The sequence below is a fragment of the Phyllostomus discolor genome, chromosome 14 (genome assembly GCF_004126475.2).
Source record: "Phyllostomus discolor isolate MPI-MPIP mPhyDis1 chromosome 14, mPhyDis1.pri.v3, whole genome shotgun sequence".
NCBI lineage: Eukaryota > Metazoa > Chordata > Mammalia > Chiroptera > Phyllostomidae > Phyllostomus > Phyllostomus discolor.
Genome location: NC_040916.2, coordinates 9,750,998 through 9,774,048, shown reverse-complemented (window position 1 = coordinate 9,774,048; position 23,051 = coordinate 9,750,998). Strand labels below are relative to the sequence as shown.

The window sequence follows — 23,051 nt, the reverse complement described above, 5'->3', positions numbered from 1 at the left end:
TATTTTCTGTGCTGTCAGGACTCCAGGCAGCCCATCCCCACCGTGTGCTGCTGGGACCTTCTTGCTCAGTGACCCTGAGGGGACTCCTGCTCCCCTTGCCTTATTTGGGTGGGCTTGGGAGGGGCTGGGCTCCCTTTGACGGCAACCCGGAAGAGGTGGCCAGCTGTCCTGACTCACCTCAGATCTCAGGGGGATCACTTTCTCAAATAAATTCCAAAATAGCTTCTCAGAAAGCCCTGCAGCTCTAGGAGCCGCACATCAATTCATTTCAGCTTAACAACCATTCATTAACGTCCTCCCAGGTTCAGGCCATTACTTGGTGAGCCCTCGGAGGGATGCAGAGATGGATGAGTGAGGTGCAGCGGCCACCTCTGCCCTGAGGCGTCCTCTGTCTCCCCTGTTCCAGAAAGTCATGAGCTGTTTAGCATTTTGTGTGGGTCTCGCATGCCCAACACATCAGGCCCCACTGTGGGCTGGCAGGACCCTGGTTGGCCAGGAAGGACTCAGACTTATCCCATCCCTGGTACTAGGATCTGCGTCAGCCTGTCTCCATGGCCTTCCTGGTGGATGATAAGAAGGCTTCTGGTGACAACCTCTCCAGATAGACCCTGGTACCTGTCTGTTGATGTGGCCCCTGTCTACAGAAGGCCAATGTCAAGAAAGGTGATGTCAAGGCAAGAGTACTGGTCAACACCCTGAAGTCCTCTTTCTGCCTAGCTGTGTGACCTGCAGCAGGTCACTGCACCAGCTAAGCTCCAGTCTCCTTAACTGTCATACTGTGGAGGAGACCCCTGCACACCTCCCTGGAATCTTGGCTTAAATGAGATAATGCACTTGAGTATGTGGAATAAGCTATAAAGCACAGTAAAAAGTACTGTACTATTATAATCATTAATCATTCTCAAAGAGACTTTAGAGAGGATCTCATCTAGTGGTTTTCAAATGACTTTTTGGGCCATGGAATGCTTGCCCAGAGTGAAATCCTCGCCCAGAACGAAGCCCAATACATAAAACAGTAAAACAAAAGAAGAAAACCTGGCACTGCGATGATGGGAGCTCAGGGAGGGGGCTGTCCAGCTGGTGAGGGCAGGTGTGAGGGCAGCTTGCTCAGGGCCCAGCCTTGCCGGGCAGCAGAACTGAAATGAGTGCTCCCGTCCTTAGTCCCACAGGCTCTTCCCAAGACATTGATTGCCCTCCACAGGAAGACTCAAGTTCATACAAAAGAAAAATTCAAGAGCGGTTGTACTCTACAAAAACCTTCATCTCAGGGCTACTTCTAAATATCAGGTCTCTGAGCTCATGTAAGAGATTGGAAAACTAAAAATTGGTCAGGCAGGGATGATGGAATCAGTGTTAGGCCAGTCTGAAATACAGATGAATGGAAATGGAAGTCCCTTGGGATTTTATCTATACGTTACTCCTCAGGAGCATATGTGTTGCTCATTGAGAAGTCTACCTGTACTCCTTCTTTTTCTTTCTCCCCATAGACCACAGACATCAGAAATAGACGTGTTTGTGCACGTGTGTGTGCAGGAGGGGCATACACATCACTTCTTTCACCCTAACATGTGCCTCACAAATGGGGTTAGCCATCATTTATTCACTGACATTTTCATTGACAATCGACTGAGTACTATATATGCCAAGCATGATACTGAAGGTGGAAAAAAATGTAATAAAGCATGATGCTCACCTATAAAGACCTATGCCTAAAGGAAAAGACAAATAAGTAAAACACCATAATGGAAGTATACATGTGGCTGCCCCATGAACCTAGGGGTGGGGGAGGGTCAGGGAAGCTTGTTGGAGTAGGTGGCTGAAGCCTGCAGGTCGCCTAGGAGTCAGGTTGAAGGAGTGAAGAGGGAGATGGGATTGAAGGGAGCTTTTTCAGGACCTAAAATTGCTCAGTATGGACAAAGCATATAGAGGCACGGATGGGCAGGAGAGTTAACTCGATGGCTTCATCAGTCATGCCATAGAGTATCGATTGATCCAGTCCATCCACTAGGGGACAGTGCATCTGCCACGGAGACTCCAAACCCCAAAGTCTGGGGGCTCCACAGTAGGGGTCGAGATATAGGCACCATTTAGCCAAAACATGGGCCAGGAAATGGCATTCCCATCTGTTAGGGCTACACACAAATACAGAAGGTGCCTCATCTCCCCACATGGATGTAATTTCAGTGTTTGTCAGAGGGGATTCTGGGAAATACTACCCTTTGCAAAGACAGGGTCTGGGGGAAAGGGTTTAAGATATGTGGTGTATGATATTGTCTTAGATATTCATAAGGCTCATTAGCCTTTGAGCCCTAACGTTAAGGCTCTGAGAAGTCCAGCAGTAAAGCAACACATTTAATGTTGCCAGGTAGCTCAAATTCATTTCATTTGGAAACTTTTCATCTGTATAGCACCATTAAAATGTCATGGAACAGTTGAAAAAGCTGGATAGACTTCCCCAGGCCTCCAGCTAGAGCCTGTTCAGAGCAGAGCACATCCTGGGTTATGGGCTTGGGTGTTGCCCAGGATTCCTAGGGCACCCCACTGCCGTGGAGCTGTGGAGCCTTTCTGAGCAGATGAGAGCTGCCGTGGCTGGTGCTGGCAACACAGACCTCATTGTCATGAGTCATGCGGCCACCCCTGCTCACTTGGATCTACAGTACTTGGCCAACAGCCTGATTGTGGTTGCCTCTGAGACAAAGAGTCCATGACTGACTTTTACAAAAAAGTGGTTGAAGTTAACAGCAGAGCCCTAGACCCCAGATCAGTGAAACCGTCTGACCACATCGGTTCTGTGTCCTTGGAGGATGCTGGTGTTACTCTCTGATTTTCAAAGGAGGGCTCAGGCACTTCTGGAGGGCAGATGCTCTTTTCTGGTTCATCTCCCCATTGGATGAGCCAGTGATGTTCAGGGGGAGCTGCCTCTGGTACCCAGGATGACTGAGGACAGCACTAGGGTGACACTTTGGAAAAACCCAAGAGGACTCTGAAGAGTCAGCACTGATCGGAGAGCCCGAGCCCATGAGTGCTGAGCTGCACCCATTAATGACGCGGCTGCAGCATCAAAATATGCTGCAGGGCCAGGCCGAGCCCTGGCCCCCAGTCCAGGATTCTGACCCACAGGGCATTTGGTCAAAGAGCATATCCAACTCCTCTAGGAGGACCTACCACTTCCCGTCACATGACCACCTTTATTAACCTGCGGGTTTGATCCCCTGTACAACATCTTAGGATTAGTTTTATGTTCATGCTTCAATATTTGAAGAAGTGCTTTCTTTCTTTAGTCTTAAAATATCTCATTCCAGTCTCAAGAACTGCCCCTGACCTTTGATGCTGAGGGTAAGAAGACCATGTGTCCTGAGCCAGTCCCCCCCTTTTATAACATTGATTATGATCTCTGTGATTTCATCTTTCCAGGCAGAAGACATTCTCCCATTGACTCACTAGCTCCTATTTATCTGTTACTCATTCATTCATTCCACAAATATTTCCAAAGGCCCCTCTAGTTACCAGGCATTTTCCAAGTGCTGGAAATAGTGAACAAAACAGACAATCCCTATTCTGTTATAGTAGATAATTTTTTTAAAAAATTTACAATGTGACATGCAAAGTATTCTGGTAGACCCTTAAGAAGTTTTCACAGGGAATAAGATAAAAGATATAAACAACTAGTATCTTGTCTGGGAATTTTTGCTTTACAAAGAACAAGACCCCACTCAAACTAGCTCAAGTTAAACAGTGGGGAAACTGGTAAGAATCAGATGTCCCACAGAATTAAGTGCAGGAAACAGAGCAATCAGCTCCAATAGCCACCCTCCCTTCTGGTTACATGCACATTCTTATTCATTCATCCTTTCTCCCTTCCTCCCTCTTTTTCTCATCTCTCCCCTTTGTCTCAAACTCCTTCCTTATGCACTTCACCCTTTCACCCCTCTAAGGTGGGATGTGACTAGGGAAGGAAATAGTTGGTGTCTCAACTGCAAAAGGATACAATCTAGAGTGTAATTAGGGCAGAAGAGCAAGGGCCGCTAGAGCTGGAAGGTGGGAGGATACCTTAGAGCTCCATGGAATCAGGGAAGTCTTTCTGGAGGAGGTGCTGTTTGAGTGGGGTCTGGTGTGAGGAGTGTCTGGATGCCCAGTAGAGAGCAGGGACCTTCCCCGGAACAGAGAACCACGTGAGTGGAGGGGAGCACAGAGGGTAAGAGTGCCCACTGAGAGCACGGGGGAACAGGCTGAGAGGGTCCTTCCTGATCATCCAACTTACCGTCCTCCCTCCATCCCTGTGATCCTTCACCTGGATTTGTCTTCAGAGTGGCCGGGACTCTGCTGGTCTGCAGGCTGGACTGCAGGAGCAGGAGGGCTGTGACTGAAGGGGACCAGGGCTGGTGGGGTTATAAGATCACAGCTGGGCAGGGCAGGGCAGGGCAGGGATGGGAGAAACGTTGCCCAGTGGAGACTCCGAGACCCGAGCAATGTGACAGGAAGTATTACCAGGTGGCCAAAGGGGTGGCAGCCCCATCCCACCCACCTGTGTGTGACTCAAATATAAAGTCATCCAGTGACAAGAGCTTTGATGAACAAGTCAGATGGCAGGCGTGAGCCTCCAGTCTGCCAGCGATTTGCTGACTGATCGCTGGTATCGAGCAACTTAATGGTTTTTGGGTTCCTTTGTATTTATTAGCACTAAAAAATGACTGCTGTGTCAGTGATATCTGGTAACCTGAGTGGAGCCCTCCGGCTCTGGGCTGGGGCTTCCTGGAGCAGGTAAGGTGAGTTATGTATCATCCACACCTAGAGGTACAAAATCAAAAAGCCGTTTCACAGCCTCTTTTTCTTTTTCTTTCTTTCTTTTTTTTTTTTTTTTTTTAAGTCGGGGGCAGGAGGATTCATTTCAAGCATCTGCAGTGGGGCCAGTGCTTTTTATATAAGCATCTCGTGTTGATCTTACACCAAGTCAGTAAAGTAGGGATTTTCCCCACTTTTCAGTGAGCAAACTGAGACTCAGAAGTCGAGATGCCTGTCGAAGGTCACACAGCTAGTGGCAGGGCTGGGACTTAACTCTCTCTGGTCCCAGACCCTTCCTGCTGGCATGCCACCACGGGCACCTCCCCAAGACCTGGGGTCCTGTGGCAGGTCACTGCAGCCCGTTCAGGGTGGGTCTGAGGCTGCCGCACAGGGCACGGGGGCTCCAGAAGGTTCTGCTGGAAGGGCTGCCGAGCTCCCTTCCACAGGCCTCTCCTCGACTCCCCAGTGAGCTCGGCACCAGCAATTGTCATGAAGACAAGGACCTGTCGCGGGCTGCTTCCCGCGGGTGTGGATGTGCCTTGAGTCAAACGCATCCAAGGGCACCTGCCATGCGCACTAGAAGCCAGGAGCAACAAGGCTTTCCCACATCAGGCATCAGCCCAGGCAGAGCCCTGTCATATGTAACTCGTGCTCAGAGTCACACTCAGGAGACAGAGTTGCTGTCTGTCAGTCCTCTGCTTGGAGCACTGTCATCGTCAGGAAGTACCTACTGAGCATCCGATGGATCTGGGATCTGGTGTCTTGGGTACAAGTTCCTAACAGGAAACTACCTACTATGCCACGTCTTGATTTCCTCTTCTCTGAAACGGGGGCGGTAAATAATGTGTCCCGGGGACCTGGGTGGCACTGTTGTAAGGAAAACCTGAAGCCACATCAAGTGAGTTACAGGCTGCGAGGCACTGCCCGGTGTTGTTATTGTTAGGACAAGCTCATAGGCAAACTCGTGTGCAAGCTCGTGGGCAAGGGCACGGGCCTTCCTTCCTGTAAGCCCCATGAGGACGAGGAGGGCTTCCCTGTGAGACCAGCTTTCACCTCGCCCAGCCAGCCCCGTTCACTGAGGGTCCAATGTGCGGATGGCAGTCTTAGCTGCAGCCCTGCCTGGGGCTGAAGCCGAGCTTCCTCGCCCTGGAGTGTGGTTTAGAGGGAGACGCTCAAACTTACGTGCAACGGAATCACCTGGGGAGCTTTTGAAGTTCAGATTCAAGGGCTTCCCAGCCAGAGATTCTAATGCATTAGGTCTGAGATGGGGTCAGAAAAATGATTTTTTGAGTTTGTCATGGGAAGTTGAATTGCAGGCAAGGATCAGTCAAATAGGGCCCAGCTCAGAGTCTCAGAGGTCAGCACAGTCTCCAGGAGGAGGCCTCTGGGTAGCTCCAGCTTCCTGGCATGTGGGGGTGGAGCGGTTGGGGGTTTGTTTCTCTTGCAGAGGACACAGCAAGAGTCCATTTATGCTGATGGGAAGCGTGTTAGGAAAAGGAAAGAGAAGGTGGTCGCGGAGAAGAGCCCCGGCAGGCCTCGGCAGGGATGCGAAGGGGCTGTGAGCCCCCGCCCGCGGGGGCGGGGACTGGGAGCCCAGAACTGTGACCCGCAGAGGGGCCCAGTGGCCAGTTAACAGGGCGTGTCCTTCTGTCTCCCTCCAGATCGTGTTCCGGAAGATCAGCGACGTGAAGCGGGAGGAGGAAGAGCGCATGAAACGGAAGAATGAGGCCCCCCTGATCTTGCCGCCAGACCACCCTGTCCGGAGGCTCTTCCAGCGGTTCCGGCAGCAGAAGGAGGCCAGGCTGGCGGCCGAGAGGGGCGGCCGGGACCTGGACGACCTGGATGTGGAGAAGGGCAGCGTCCTCGCGGAGCACGCCTCCGCCAACCACAGCCTGGCGAAGGCCAGCGTGGTCACCGTGCGCGAGAGCCCCGCCACGCCCGTGCCCTTCCCCGCGGCCTGCCCCGCGGGGCTGGGCGTGTCGGACCACGCCAAGCTGCACGCGCCCGGCTCTGAGTGCCAGGGCGCCAAGGCGGGCGACTGCGCCAAGCGCAAGGGCTGGGCCCGCTTCAAAGATGCGTGCGGGAAGGGCGAGGACTGGAACAAGGTGTCCAAGGCCGAGTCCATGGAGACGCTCCCCGAGAGGACCAAGGCATCAGGGGAGGCCACGCTGAAGAAGACGGATTCGTGCGACAGCGGCATCACCAAGAGCGACCTGCGCCTGGACAACGTCAGTGAGGCCAGGAGCCCCCAGGACCGCAGCCCCGTCCTGGCAGAGGTCAAGCACTCCTTCTACCCCATCCCGGAGCAGACGCTGCAGGCCACCCTGCTGGAGGTGAAACACGAGCTGAAGGAGGACATCAAGGCCCTGAACGCCAAAATGACAAACATCGAGAAGCAGCTCTCCGAGATTCTCAGGATATTAACTTCCAGAAGATCCTCTCAGTCTCCGCAGGAGCTGTTTGAGCTATCCAGGCCCCAGTCCCCGGAATCAGAGAGAGATGTCTTTGGAGCGAGCTGAGAGGCCCGTTCATAGACGGAAACCCGCCACCCCACCCAGGCAACACCCCACCACACACACCTACATGACCAACCACCTTCCGAGTAGGCTTTTCCTGACAGAAGCCCGAGTGGGACCAGTTGCTTAGGCTCACGCTCTCTCTCTGGAAGCCGTGGGAAGCGAGTGTGCAGCCCCCGCCGATGCCAGCGGCCACGGAACTGCCTCTGCACAGTCTCGCAAGAGGGGGCATGCTGTCTACGGGTGTTTCCCTTCATTTTTAATTTTTTACTGCCATGATATTTGTAAAAGATGAAAACTATCAGGAAAGAGCAGCAGCCATTTGGATATTGGTGGGGGAGCACCCAGAACCCCTCACGTATATACCATGCTGGGCTCCTTTGCCAAGGCCCCCAAAGACGGAGATGGGCCCAGGGATTTCCTAGCATTCCCTGTCCTTGTACAGCCTTCGTCTGACCTCACCGTATATTTTCCTACAGTCGTCATTTGTAACAAGCTCGGGACAAGGGGAGCCTGAGGGACAGGGAGGGCAGAGCCTTTCAACTTCTGGCTCCGGTGGCTAAAGCCGGAAAGCAGCCGAGGTGCTGTGGGTGCCTCCCATAGACGCTGAGGGCCCGGAACCCTCGGGTCTCCTTTCCCCAAAGACGTGAGCCACGTGCAAGAGCTGGAGAGGGGCCCTTGGGATCCGGAGATTCTCCGCAGCTCGCTCTACGGGATGGCATCGTGCCACTGGCCTCATCACACAGGCCCCTCTGCTTCTTTTCCTTCCCAGCCTCTCCAGCCTCTCCCCACGTGCTCCGGTGGCAATCCTCAGGGTAGGGGGCATCGACAGGAAGGGCAATGAGCCCGGAGTTGCTTCCTTAGCAAAGCAGACACACACACACACACACACACACACAACCTCAGAAAAATGATTGTAGCAAGTGCTATGTTTATAACTCTCGATGGGGTCGCCCTTCAGAAGTTTGTATTTTGTTCACAGCATGCAGTCCCTATAGGACATGTGGGAGCCAGGCTTGGCCTTATTTTAAAACTCATCTCTTTACCTCCTACTAACGTCAGTAGGACTTCAAGAGAAACCGTGACAAATCACAGGGTCATGATTGTATGTGCTCGCTTCAGGAGCTGGAAAAAGAGAGGGAGGCACTGGGTTTTCCAGCTGTCTGGTAACCTGATGGGGAGCAGTTATGGTCCAGGGGGAGGGTCCAAGCTCAGAACCGTGATCATGGGGTAGCCTCTGCCACAGTGCTGGGGATGCCTCTTCTGACCCAGGGTTTGGTCATCTGTGTGCTCGGGTGTCTTTCAATGGTGCCTGAGGAAAGATCAGAGGTCTCTCCTAAGCGAGGCGGAGCTCACCCAGGTGTACGCCTGCAGAGAGGAATCAGACTCTTAAAAGTTGACAAGACCTGAAGGTTGAAAGCTCAGTTCTAAGAACTCTGCTTTGAGAGAGTGCAGTTAGGGGTGCAGATGGTCTGGACCGCAGCGACAGCAGGGAACCGTCCCGGCACTGACCTTGTACACGTGTTATGCTGCAGCAGCCCCACCCTGACCACCTCTGCCTGGCGCTCATTGCTTTGCTGCAGAGTCTGGACCTAGTGCTGATTTCCCTCGTTCTGAGGGGGACCTGACAGGTTGGGACCTTTCCTACCAAAGATATTCAGTGTTTCGGAAAGCCTGCTGTCTGGGCCCACCCCCCCCCCCCCCACCTGCTCAGTGGCCATGGCAGGACCCAGGACTTGGCCCTCCCTTGTCTGTGTGGAGTGGGACTGTCATCTCCTGGCTCTCGGGGTTGGTCCTGGGGAGCAAAGTCTGGAGGCCGAGGCCAGGTGCCTTCCCCTGAGGCCCTGCACACCCTTGTAGCCTCCCACTTGGGGTGGCCCCAGACTACCTAAGGCTGAGAAATGGTTAGACTTAGCCCCAGATGGAAGCAAACAAGGAAGGGGAAGTGAAATTTCCTGAGGCTGAGGCGTGATTGTGATTTTGGATAAAGCCATGGGCCTTCCCTGTCTTTATCTTGAGAAGCTGCCAACTAGTCCTTAGGCAGGGGCTATAAAATATCTAGAATCCCATCTACCAGCTTCCCCTCGAGTCTGCCTTCCTTAAACGTGCTCCTTCACTGACTTCCAAAGTTTTGAACCTGCTACATTTAAAACAGAGCAAGCAAGGGCCCTAATGACTCTCCGGTCCAGCTTCAGAAGCTCCCGCCCAGCTCCCCGGGGACTTGATGACAGGCTCTGCCCCCGCCCCCCAGCACCCTGCAGGCCAGTGTGGCCAGGCCCGTCCACTTCCCTTCGTCTCTGCCTGAGGGGCACAGGTGTCTATTCAGAAATGAACCCCCGTCTGGGTTTGAGGGGCACAGACACTGATGCGTGAGGCACTGAAGTCCAGACTTGTTGGGTCGAGAGGCAGAGGATAAAGCTTCACAAATATTCTCCTACAACTGACTCTTAGGATCCAAACTGGGCTTGACCGGAAGCCTGGATCTGTTCCTCTCGAGGTCACAGGGCCCATGACACGTGCTTGTGTGAGTGACAGTGTGGCTAGACGTGCTTTTGTCCTCTATCTAAGGATTTTAGGGACTTTTGCTGTAACTGTATTCTCTGGGAAAAAGAAACATTTTTTAAATGAGCCAAACCTTCTCTTCTTTCATTTTCATGCTTTGGGCTAACTGCCTATTCTTGCCTAAATGCTGCTCTGGGCTCCTGAGCAAAGACTGTGAGCTTCAGACCCCACCCACTGAGCCTGCCACTGGAAGCTGGCCATGCAGTGCTCTCCAGCAAGCACGTGCACCGACCGATAGACAGCAGGGGTGCCAGGGTGATACCTTTGAATTACAGTATTGAATTCTTCAGCAAACCTATGAGGACCTTCAGTTACCACAGGGAAATCTACTATGGCTCTAAGTTCTGCTTCAGTCCATAGGGTGTAAGAAATTAATGTGTTTAGTGGTATCCTCCAAAGACCTAATACAAGGGAGCATTTTAACAGGCTTAGTGGGTAAGGTTTTAGCACTAGAGGAGAAGGGACATTCTGCTAAAGGAAGGGGTTAGAATGGGGCAAAGGTAGCTGTGGAGGAGGTAGAGCAAAGGGGCTGGGCTGTGCTGCCAAGGAAGCGGCTTCAAATGCTTTTAAACCTTTTTTTAGTTATTTTCTTCATTTAATTTATCTGTAGTATTGTGTGGAGGCAATTTTAGAATCCTGACTGTTTAGAAGCCTCTAGGTACCAATGAAAATCGTTTTCTCATTTAGATTCTTTAGTTCAATTACTGTGATCTTCTAATTTACTCCGGAGAAAAGTTTAGGGGTATTGCGAAGTCCTCATAATGACCACTGATCACCTTTAGTAAGGTTGGCCTGTTGTGCCAAAAATGCACACAAAGCAAAAATACACTTTTTTAACATAAAGCCAGCTGGAGTCCCTGAAGGAGGGCCACCCTTTGAGCATTTAGGTGACTGGGAATAAACCCCATTTATTTTCTTGAGAGCCAAAAAAAATTCCTAAATAGTCTGAAGGGGGTGCTTTCAGGATTGGGAGTTGTATTTCGTTTTACTGGGACTGTGCCTTTCACGGATACACTTTTCTTCTCAAGGATGGCCTTTGCCCTTGTTGTCTGACTCATGACCAGGGATCTCCTGTCACACAGAAATTTTCCTGGCAGTTGGCTGTCAACCTGGTCTTTCCGTGATCAATTTATCCTCTCTTGGGGTCTTTTTGCTTTGGAGATCAAGTCTTTCATAAGGAGGTGGCAAGCACTTTGATAGATTTATTTGCTGGAGGACCCAAGACCACTGATATTATTTTTAGTTTTTACTTTAAAAAATTCTAAAGTAATTATACCAAAATTATAGCGCACTCCTAAACAAGAAAACGAGTGAGTAGGATGAACGCTGAGACAGAAAGAACAAAGCATTTGAACAGGCTCTGAATAAAGCAGTGGAGCTCAACCAAAGGGTAGGACCCCAGAATCCAAGAGGAGACCCCCCAAACCAGAAGCAAGGGAGACTCGCGAAAGCAGTGAGCACCAAGGGGTCAGTGAGGGTACCCTGCTCAATTCTGAAGGCATTCCAAGGGTCACTGTCCCTTGGAGGTCGTTTCCTTTGCAGTTAGGGACAAGCAACCTGTAGGAAACTATAGGCGAGTCCTGAGTTGCAGTTCCTCTGCTATTCCTGAGAACTCATCTCCTTTGACAGTTCTGAGCTTGCCTCTCTACTTAGGTTGACAGAGCCAGCTGTCCAAGTGTTGTCCAGGTCTCTGTGGGGACTACACAAACGCCTTAGGAACACCAGGCACAGAAGGAGCCTCGTCTCCCCTTATTGCGTTGATCACCTTACGGCACAGGCGCCTTCTGGGAAATTTTGGGAGCCCTGGTGGTGACACAAGCCGATGTGCATTCGATGAACAGATTGTACAGTGTTTTGCAATAAAGATGTTTAGCCTTAAGACCCTTGAATGGAACTCCAGCTGTGGTGGCGCTGCCAACACTCTTTGCCCCTCCCTCCCTCCTCACATAGTTTGCTTAAACAGGAGGCCCACCGCGGGCACTCGGGCCCCCGGACAGCCTCTTCTCTGTGTAAATCATTGCACTGCCTTCTCGCTCGCTTCGGTAAGGACTACCTTCACCAGCTCTTGTGCCCTCCGGTGGGGCGGATGCCACAGTCTCCTCAGCACCGACTGCAGCCGTCAGAGAAACCACCGTTCCTCCAGGAACCAAGGAGTTCACGTGGAGAAGTTTTCACTCCCATCCCACCCGCATCCACACAAATGAAAAGAATCAATGTGAATTTGCCTGAAGCTTAAATTAGTTTCACGTGAAACTTCATTTTCATGGGAGCCTATCAGACTTTTTCTGGAACCTCTAGAACTGGACTTGAATTACCTGCAGGTGCCGGACCCGGTGGGCGCTCCCCCGGCCGGCCATGAAACTTTCCTTAGAACCATTGTCTCTTTCTCTGTGACTTCTGGGTCCATTCGTTGTACAATGAGAAGTTCCCGGATCTCGTGTCAGGATATGGACCGCTTTTATGTCAAGAAAGATGCAATCCCCCAATGAATGTATTCTCTTACTATTCAGACACTGTATTTGTGTGTCAGTTGGACGGTCCACAGCCAACATTCTGCCAACACCGCAAGGACACCTGCTCCCAAGTAGTTTGTCACTCTGGGACTTCTCCTTATACTAACCCTCTTTCCACTGAGTCCTGCCAAATCCTTCACGGGGTTTTCTTTTTCCTTTGCATCTGTCACCTTGTCCAAATGAGCATGAATAAACAGAAGTGCAAATGAGCCGACACTATTTTTGTGGCCAGCGGAGGACGCTGCCAGGAACTCCCCTGTATGTCTGCAACTCGGGAATGTGAAGAGGAACACGTGGGCCCCTCCATTGGTGATATTCCCCTCCAACATTTTTAAACAAGCACAAATGATATTTGTAAAAAAAAAGTTTAATTTTATTTATTATGGTAATAAACTATTTTATACATGATGCTTAGTTTTGCCTTTTCTTATATGATCTCAACTGGGTGTTCTGACCTACAATGACAGAACAAGGATGGTACTTCTATTTCTTTCCGGAGCTTGACAAGCTCTTAATTTAGAAGCACTTACGGTTTTGGTTTTTGGAGAACTTAAATTCTAGAGACACCAAGAGTGTGTGTCAAAGTACCACCCAGCAAGGTAACAACTGTGAATTTGCTTTGCAAGATGATCTCAAAATAGAGCTGTGTCTGCTCTACCAGGGTACAGAGGTGTCTTCAAAACCAGGCATCGCTGGAAAATTGTGGGATGACACATTGAGTTAACACATATCTGAAACCGCCCTCTGCTTAGACTTGAACTTTATTTTTAATGGTTTGGATTGAGATCTGTACAAGACACGAATGCTTTCCCACCATTTATAACACAGTGTAAACACTGGACCTTTCCAGAAAGGTCGTGACTCCGTGTCCACAGCATGAGTTGGATGTGTGCTTAACTCACTGGTGGTCTCGCAATCTTGAAGGCAGGGAGCTGCTCGGCCCCGGCTAGCGGGTCCCCTGCACCAGCACTGTTGCGGCCGTGCTGTGGTTTTAGTGGGTGTTGCTTCTCACACACGGCAAGTCCTCCACAGCACTGCCAACCCGAGCTCTCTTTTAACACCAGCGGGCCACGTTTCACGAACCACACTTTGCTTTTGACCGGCAGGACTCTGCTTGATCTCATAAGGCCACACCCTATTATCTAATGACACCGCAGAAAAGCATAATAAGAATAATGGAAGGGAATATTGCTTAAAATTCCACATGACTGATGTTCATTGTAAAGGTCCCATCTAATAAAGCACTAAACTAAACATTGCATTCTTTAGATAACCTCGATGGAGGGCAAAAAAACTCTTGTGAATACAATCTTTATAATTAGTCAAAAGGACTAGTAATGCAGAGCCAAGGGATATACTCTGGGTGACAGATGGGTTTCCACTATTAGAAGAAGAGAGATTTTGTTGCTTCGTTTTAAAATAAAACAGTTTCCCTGAAGAAAAGGCCCTAGAGAGCTTCCCAGCGGGTGCAGAAAGGCCGGCCCCAGGGGGGTTCCCCGAGTTCCCCACAGCCGGCCCTGTGGAATGGATACGTTTGCTAGAAAACAAACTCGTTATACTATGGCTAACTTCTTACACTTAGTCAACAATTATATTATTATTTTAAATAAGCAAGTGAGCAGTAGCAATATCTCTAAGGGGAATCCCCTCCCACTAAATTACTACTCTCCCAATGTATAGATCATTATACAACTATACAGATTGGTACATAATTTTTTGCTAGGTCTGCAGTCTTGAATAGAATGAAGGGTTTTCTATGGTCACTTCAAGCAAATGAATCTGAAGAAATAATACAATACTGCTAGATCTCTCGTGTGGTCCTAAGAATTAGTTGAAGTGACTTAAGATGTGGCTGTCCCTCAGCTATCTCGCTTGCCTCCTTGGGGATCGTCTTGGCCATCATGCCTGGAGCTCTTTGGCTTTTGCTGGGCTGGGGTCAGAGGGTCCTGGGGCTGGGAGTGACCTTGGACCTTCTGTAGTTGTTTCCCAGCCCCGAGCCTGAGGCTGCCCAGGGCCGATGATGCGAAAAGTGGCGTGTCAGAAGTTCCCCAGCTGGAGCTGCTCTGGCTGCCCGGGCTCCTCAAGTCTTTCCGTTAGAGCAGCTCCGAGATTTTAGTTCTTGTGCACGAAGAGAAAGATACCATCATCTTCACGTGGTATTTGGGGATTAGCAAGAAGCTGGAGGAAGAAAACAAGGGTCCCGGATGATCGGCATACCGGTTACTGAGTCCTCAAGTGCACAGCTGAGCAGGCATCATTTCCTGCCTCCTGGGAACCACTCCAATCAGACCGTAGCTGAAAGCCAGCTCAGGGTTATTACTCTCCAAGACAGGGTACGGCTCAAATAATGCCCCTTCTTACAGAATCATACGTCTCACTCTCAAGCGTGCCTTATGACATTTTGGGTGAAATGTTCAAATTAAAACTATACATTATTACGTCCATATTATTACCCTACCAACCACACTCAAGCAGGCCTTACTTCTGCTGGACCCCACATATTCCAGTACAGGTTAATGAATGAATAAACTTATATAAATGGTGTCTCTGAAGAGTTCAGAATCTTTTCTATTATTTATACATGTACATACACTTCCTTATAATCATCTTCACGCTCCCTCTTTGTCCCCCTTGGAAAGCCCTGCCCCTTCAGCCACACTCCCTCGGACAGACCACAAGTCCCAAATCAGCGCCAGTCCATGAGGTGGCACTGTATTCATCCGAGGGCTCACTCTTTCCCCAGCCTCGTGCCCTCCTTAAAAACGCCCGGCGCCTTGGAATCACCGGCCCATGTCTCCTTTACTGAGCCAGCTGCCAAGGCCACTGCTGCCCTGCTCTGCCGGCCCTCTGTGGCCTCTGCCCTTTGCTGCTGCCCGCTCAGGTCCTCTGCATTCGCTCCCCATCCACACAGAGTGGCTCGGAAGAAAGAACATCAGCAAAATGACCGGCCCTGCATTCGGAGAGTTTACATCGCACTGAGTTAACCACCATGGCCAGCAGCACACAGTAACAGATCACCAGTGTGAGACAGTCTGACACAGACCAGGGCCAAGGGAACCCAAGACGGTCCCAGTCATGTGCTTGAGATGTTTTAAGTTCTCCCATCATCGGGCACACTACAGATTCAAATTTTAAAAAGTTTGTTCACTTACCCCTGCCCCCATTGCTTTAAAAAAAAATCCCCAAACCGAAAGCCAAACAAGCATTCTGAATTATCTGCCACGTGAGGCAATTAGTAGCCTGTCGCACCTTTCCAGAGGAATGAGGAATTAAGAGTTATGTAAGTGTGGTTAAACATTTTCCTCAAAAAATATTTAAAACCATTCTACAAAAAAGTGACTTATGTGCTAGAAAAAGCTCCACTTTATTTGAAAACAAAACCAAAACAGTATAAAGCACTGGATGCGAACCACTGAGTGGGAAGACGCCGGTGGGACTTGCGCGGGGAGAGCAGGCCCCGGGAAGCCACCCTTACCCTTCGTGACTCGCCTGATAGCACCTGTCCGCGGTGCGCTGTGCCTGGTTTCTAAATTCTGCTTCCTTCCGTGGGTGTGACGGACTGTCCGGTGGGGGCACTGCACGGTGACTGCTCTGCAAACCCAGGGAACAAGCAGCCAAGTGTAGGTCGCCACGATGAAGTTCCAAAGACAGGTCTCCCTGGGTGCGGGCTCCTTGGAGTGTCACGGAACATACTCTGTCTTCCTTACCGGGTAATGAGAAACACGGCTGCGACTCTGCCCCCTCCCTGCTGAGACCACACTGCAGGGCACGGGGGGCACGGAAATGCCACCAAAATGTTTCAGAGATATTGCCCAGTGAAGGACGGGCCTATCACCACTCAGGATTTCTGGGCCTCAGTCAAAAAATGCCCATTACTTTTCATTCTTAGTAAAGGAGAAAAAAACCCAGAGGGCCTCTGGGCACTGGGGACCACAGTGTCACCACGGGCAGATGGCAGGACACTACAGCTGGGCCCCAGCTCACTGAACAGGAAAAGGATGGTGGGGGGAGATGGTCTCTGTGTCCCTGACGGCGGAGACCCCGGTTGTCCATTTTCTACGAGAGTTCAATCTTCCAGTCCTGGACTGAGGTCACTTCCACAAAGGAGGAGCAGGTCAAGCGCTGGCCCCTCGGAGGTCATCGTGGGCCGTGAGGGCAGGGAGAAGCACCATTTGCCTTGGAGGCCGAGCGCAAGGCCGGCCGGGGCCCACGGCCTCAGTTCTCGGAGTACGTCTGGGCCCAGGCGATGCCCACGTGGGAGTAGCAGTACAGGAATCCCAGGACGGAGAGGGTCACCCACGGCCAGCCTGCAGCGGGGGCGGAGACGGGAGAGCAGTTAGAAATGCTGGGGTGGGGCCCCCCACCAGTGCAGCCTGTCCCCCGAGGAGAAGGCAGCCTAAGAAAGAACACGGGCTTCGGTTCACAGCTTGAGACACGAGCCTCCTGCAACGTCCGCTGTAACTGGAACGCCAGCCGGGCGAGGCTCACACCCCCATCAGGTCAGCGTCAAATGAGGGGCGTGCCATCGTAAATGCAAATTATGTTTAGAAGAAGGACAAGCTTTTAAAGAATACATATTTAGAAGATTAAAGCAGTTAATAATAACAAAAGAACAGTCCATGAGACCCATAGTAAAGCTCAAATTATTACATTAAATCTCAAGTAAATATCAAATGATCAATGATTATATTGAATTCAGTGTCATCGGTAAGCACACAGACGGGGGAGCCCAAATTAAACATTTGCTTTCGAAACTCACACCTTTTAGTGGTTCCTTCTACAAATACTTTGAATATCTGATGTCCTTTTCTTTATCCTTCTTCGTTTAATTAACAGCCCTTTCTGCTGAGTATGTTTCTTAATGATCTCCATGTCTTACACATGTTTCACGTATTCAAACATTTACTGGGGACATTTGGGAGCCAGAGGTGCTGTGGGAGGTACCACTGCGGAAGGCACGGTGCTCCACTCCAGCTTGGCACAGACAGACACACACCACTGGGGGTTAGGACCCATATGTATAAGCCCGGTAATGATGTGTGCAGAGCATGCGCAAACTGGACCGTGTGGGACGAGCAAGAATTTGTCAGGTGGAAAGGGACGGGACAAGGTACCAGAGGGGTCACCGGAAGTGTAAACACCACAGGCCCTTCAAGGAACAGGGATCATGTGATGTGGCCACCCTGCAGGGAGGGGAGGGCAGGGAAGGAGCAGGAATAGGGAGGAGGCATGGGGAGCCACTGTGGGTTATTACAACTGTGGAAGGCTCTTCTCGCCACGCCAGCCATCAGCGGCTACTATTAGTAGCATGGCAGCACGGCGGTTAAGAGTGCAGGCTCTGAAGGGGGATTAGACACAAGCTCAAGTTCTGGCTCTGCTTGCCAGCTGCGTGACCTTGAGCAACTGAAGAAATATCAAATGTAAAATGAGGAGGGATAGAGTAACTTACTTAAGTATCTTTATAAGGTCCCATGGACTAAATTGTGCCCCCCTCCCAAACTCCTGTGCTGCAACCTTGATTCCCAGTGTGCTGATACTCAGAGGCAGAGCCTTTGGGAGGGAAGCAGGGTGAGATGAGGTCATGAGGGCGGGGCTCTCGGGATGGGATTAGTGCCCTCATCAGAAGAGATACCAGAGAGTTTGCTTCCCTTCCTTTCCCTTCCCTGCTCTCTTGTACCAGATGAGAGCACAGAGAGAAGGCAGTTGACTTTCAGCCAGGAAGAGGGTCTTTACCAGCACCCAAATTAGCTGGCACCTCGATCTTAGACTTCCCAGCTTCCAGAACTGTGAGGAATAAACGGCTGTCGTTTAAGCCACCCGGTCTGGTATTTTGTTACGGCAGCCTGAGCTAACTGAGATGCAAGGGTGCTGTCCAGTGATGGCCCTTGGCCCACGATGGCCACTACAGAAAGGCAGTGATAACGGAGATGAGAGCGCAAAGAAGTCTTCCTCCAACAAGGCTGGAGCAACACCAGGGAGGCCAAGCCCTACTGCTTTCAGCTTGTTCCTTGGCCCGGCTCAGCACAGGAATTCTCCCAGGTCCTGAAGGCGAGGCAAGAAAGGGGAGCAGAGAACCCCCAGTGCCCTGGCTCTGGGACCAGCCCCGATGCCCCGCCCCCTGGCTGACAGCAGACAGGAACTGGAACAAATCACCACACACTTCATGGCTTCAAATAACAGCAATGCATTCTAGAGGCCATAAGCCTGACATCAGGGTGCTGGCAGGGCCTCCTTCTTTCTGAGGGCTCCAGGGGGGACTCCTTCCTTGCCTCTTCCAGCGTCTAGTGACCCCAGGCATGCCCTGACCTGTGGCAGTGCCCCTCTAATCTCTGGCCCGTCTTCACACGGCCTCCTTCCCTGGTCTCTCTGTGTCCTCTCTGCTTGTAAGGACACACGTCCTTAGACTGAGGGCCCACCCGCAATCCAGGATGATTTCCTCGCAAGATCCTTAATTAGTTACACCTGCAAGCACCCTGGTTCCAAGTGAAGCCACATTCTGAGGTTCCGGTACACGCGACCTCGGGGGGCACTGCGCAGCACTGCACAGTCAGATACTTTTTCAAGCTTCACGACGGACCCACCCTGCCTCCAGGCCGTCAGCTCTCTCAACTCTGTGGCTCAGACACACATGCCAGGGGGCCTGTTAACACCTGCTGGGCAGTGGGCTCAGGGAGCGGGAAGAGGGAAGGGGCTCCAGGTCCGGGAAGTGCTCCCCACCTTCAGCTGTGCTTGGGATGAGGCATCAGCAGGGGGTTGGTGAACACACAACCCAGAGGCCGCTGTGGAGCTGAGGGTTGGGATGTTTCATTTGCACAAAGCTGGGCCTGGGGCGTTGCACAGCCGTGCCTGGACACCCCAGTGGAAGCGTCCGTCCAGCACACAGAATTCTAAGGAGAAACGTCCCCAACACTGCCCTGAGGTGAGGGACACTCATGTGCAGTTAGGACCACAGCAGGGCCCTGAAAATGCTCCCCACTGTGACCATGCTGTCCAGAGAGGCAGCTACACAGCAGTTAGGAGACTTGCAATCCCGACTCTACTAAGAGATACTAATAGGGTCTCAGTTTCTCCTTCTATACAATGGGAGGTCAAAAATAAATCATAGCGTGTGAGGATCTCAGTGTGGGTAGTGCTTTTACAAAGTGCTTCAGAAAAGCAAAGGATTGCTATAGGACCCCCTGAGCATTCCGTCACACACACAGACAGGCGGCCTTTTTAGTGCATGCGTGTTCCCCCCACAAAGAGCAACCCCAGCGTGTACCAGACAACTGCCCAGGACCTCTTACCCTTTCTTGACCTGAAGTTGTAGTATGTGATGACAAGGAAAGGACAGATTCCGCAAGTCCCTTCCATGATGTACAGCCAATATTTACCTCAGGTGCAGCCAATACTGCACCTGAGCCTGTGCTGTGTGCCAGGCCCTGTCCTAGACCCTGGCATCGCCATCCGGGGGTAGCCACAGGTACAAGATCTTAGACTGTGGTGGCTGCTAACGAGGCACCAATGTGGCTCAGGTGTATGGGGGGAAGTGCAGGGGGTGCTTGGGGCACAGCCTCCTCCTCATCAGGGCTCAGATGAGCCCAGGATCATAGGAGTGAAAAGAAACTAAGACAGGCTGTCATTCTGGAGACATTCCAAGGGTTGCTACGATGCGCCGTCATCCAGGCTTGTCGGCTGTTAACCAAAAAGACAGCACCACAAAGGTCCGTCCTGACAAATGAGCACATCTCATCCTGCAGTCCTCCCGCCCCATGGCCTGTCCCCGCTCTGTCCTTCTCCGTTCTCCCTTCTCACCAGCATTTCCACTGTGCGGCGTCCAGTCAACTTCCACATCCCCACGGCCCTGACCCTGTACATGCACACGCACACGCACACGCACACGTGCTCCATGAATGTGGATCATAAAGCCTGGGGGGCAGCAAGGTACTTCTTGGTCAAAGGAACAGGTCCTTCTTGAGAGGGTACTTTAGGGTCAAAGCCCCCTGCACACTCTGCAGTCACGGTGGGGCCCCCAGAGTGAATGAGGTGTGTAGCTTCCCGGTGGGCTTTTGATGCCTGGACCTAACAAGGCCTCAACAGGTGAACAGTTTTAACAGCATTGAAGATAGTATCACCAGGATGCTAGCAACTTAGACACCAGGTGTAAAAAATTAGATGATACAGTTAATAAGACAAATCATTGGACAGATACAGCTAAATGCATTTAAGTGGGATGTACAACACAAAGGATTCAATTAAGAGGACCAGTGTGTACACAGCATAATAGATGGAGCAATAAGATTTAGGCGGCTGCACCACGATGTTGTTAATAAGGGAGAGTGAGGTGTGCAGTGGCTGCGGCTAATGAGCACCCGGCGGAACAGCGGGGAAGGCTGCAGCTAATGCAAAGTGATGGCGTCGTTTTACTTTGCACGTGATCCGAGCAGTTCCATCACTGTGAAGGGGCTGGAAAGGCAGAGCCTCGGGACAGCGAAGGAGAAGATGACCAGGATGACCAGCGTGCAAGGGCCACGAGAAGGCAAAGGACACGTTGAATTGGTTTTCCGGGGAGTGAAGGGATAATCAGAACAAGAAGCGGGTCTGGTGAAAAACTGTTCAAACTGTAACACTGTAAAACGATACAGCCACAGCGGAAAACAACATGGGGGGTTCTCAAAAAATTAAACATAGATTTACCACACAGACACCCAAAAGAGCGGAGAAGAGCAACTAGGAGAGACATTTGCACACTCAAGTTCACAACAATAATACACAGTATTACACACAGTAATGCTGTGAGCATTACTCACAGCAGCCGACGGTGGAAGCAGCCCAGGTGTCCGGTGACAGATGAAAGGATCAACAGCACGGGGCGCATGCGTACCATGGAGTAGTTCTCGGCCTTCAAAAGGAAATTCTGACACATGCTACGACATGCGCGCACCTTGAAGACATTAGGCTGAATGAAGCCAGCCACAAAAGGACAGATACTGCATGGTTTCCACTTATGTGGGAACCTGGAGCTGCCAGACTCAGGGACACAGAAAGTACAGCGGTGGCTGCCGGGGGCCGGGGCGGGAGGAGGACGAGGGAGTTACGCTTGATGGGCACGGAGCTTACGTTTCTCGTTTCTCGCGACGCAGAGACTTCTGGAGCTGGAGGGTGGTGGCGGTCGCACAACAACAGGAATATACTGAATGCCACCCTGGCCTGTACACGTAAAACTGGTTAAGATGGTAAATTCTGTGTTGTGTATAATTTACCACAATAAAAAAATTTTATGCTGAGTAAAAGAAGCCATTGAAAAACTAACACACACTGTATGACTCCATTTATGTAAAATTCAAGTTGATTTACAGTGACAAAGGCACGTCGGTGGCCGCCTGGGGCCGGAGCAGAGGGAGGGGTCGGTGACAAAGGGCTGCTGGGAATCTTTGGAGGTGATGGAAGCGTTTTGTATCTCGATTATGGGAATGCCTTCGAGGGCACGAACATCTGGAACATACCTTAAATGAAGGTACTTTATTGTGCATAAATTATTTCTTGATAAAGTCATTTAAAACATTTGTAAAGGCAACAGACCATGAGCACATCACAGGTTTACGGGAGGCTGCAATGTCCTGGGACATATATGCCCCAGGGTATGAAAACAGAAGGTGCAGGAAGACGCATTTCGTTTTTAAATGATGATGCATCTTCAGTCCTGCCTCTCCCTCAGGTCAGGAGGACCGGCCGTGTGCAGGCTAAGCACCAGGTGCCCCAACCCTGTGGTCTCCCCGGGCCTCTGAGGAGGACAGCAGTGGTGGTTTGGCACCACTCGGGCACACTAATTAGTCAGCACAGATCTCCTCCCCAGGGAACACGCCGGTCCTTCCTAACAGGAGAGGAGTCAGCGTGACCCCCTCACAGGCTCGCTTGGCTGTCGGGTGGGGCAGCACTCCTGCGCCTGTGGCTGCCGTCTGGGCCCTAATGGGCTCTCAAAGGCCACATCCTACTGTCGCCCATTTGTAGAAGAAAGTGGCTGGTGACCAGCATATGAACAAACTTTTCAGAGAAGCCTTCTTCCTGCCCTTCCTCCCAGTCAGCCAGCACCTTGGTCTCTGTCTGCAGGTCCACAGGGTGTGGAGAACAAGCTGTCTACTACAGGGTTTGTAAAGCATTCACAATCTTTGGGAATCCTCACAGCACTCCGAGATAGGAATCACTTGCCTACGCCAACATTCTCGCTGGGAGTCACACACTGCTTCGGAAGGGCTCGGAGCCCACCGCCCAGGCCCAGGGTGTCAGGTTGGATTCTATTTGGAGAACAGTCTAAAGGACTTCAGTCTGGCCTTCAGTCTTATTTTGAATCACCCATCATTTATCTGTCATTAGCAATGCGCTGGCTTCCTTCCTCCATCCACCCAGGCAAGTTTTCTAGCCAGAGGCTCTGGCTCCCTGTTGCCCGTTGTCCCTTACTCATCCCCTGCTCAGGCGTCACCTTGCTGGGTCGCACTTCTCCTGAGGGGTGAGAAATACCGTGACCTTCCCAGCTTGGCTCTTGGGTGTCTAGAGCTGGACAGACGGACTCTCACTTTCTGGGCCCATGGAGCAGCCACGTTGCCCAGTGACTCAAAGCCAGTCTACAGAAGGAATAGGAGGAGCTTCCCACTACTCCTGAGAGCCGTCAGGCCACAGAGAAAACACATCTCACCTCCCC

General features: G+C 51.3%; 2 protein-coding genes across 3 annotated transcripts in view; one reads left to right on the top strand and one right to left on the bottom strand.

The window, feature by feature from the left end:
* Window positions 1–10,815, top strand: part of KCNH1 (potassium voltage-gated channel subfamily H member 1) — a 322,441-nt gene extending 311,626 nt beyond the window's left edge. For both annotated transcript variants that reach the window (XM_028530771.2, XM_028530770.2), the window contains exon 11: window positions 6,444–10,815. In XM_028530771.2, coding sequence (XP_028386572.1) covers window positions 6,444–7,301 — 858 coding nt within the window. In that variant the 3' untranslated portion in view covers window positions 7,302–10,815. The remainder of the gene's footprint in view (window positions 1–6,443) is intronic.
* Window positions 10,816–14,880: 4,065 nt separating this feature from the next.
* Window positions 14,881–23,051, bottom strand: part of HHAT (hedgehog acyltransferase) — a 223,980-nt gene continuing 215,809 nt past the window's right edge. Inside the window, 1 exon segment of the mRNA XM_028530785.2 lies at window positions 14,881–16,680. Coding sequence (XP_028386586.1) covers window positions 16,589–16,680 — 92 coding nt within the window. The 3' untranslated portion in view covers window positions 14,881–16,588.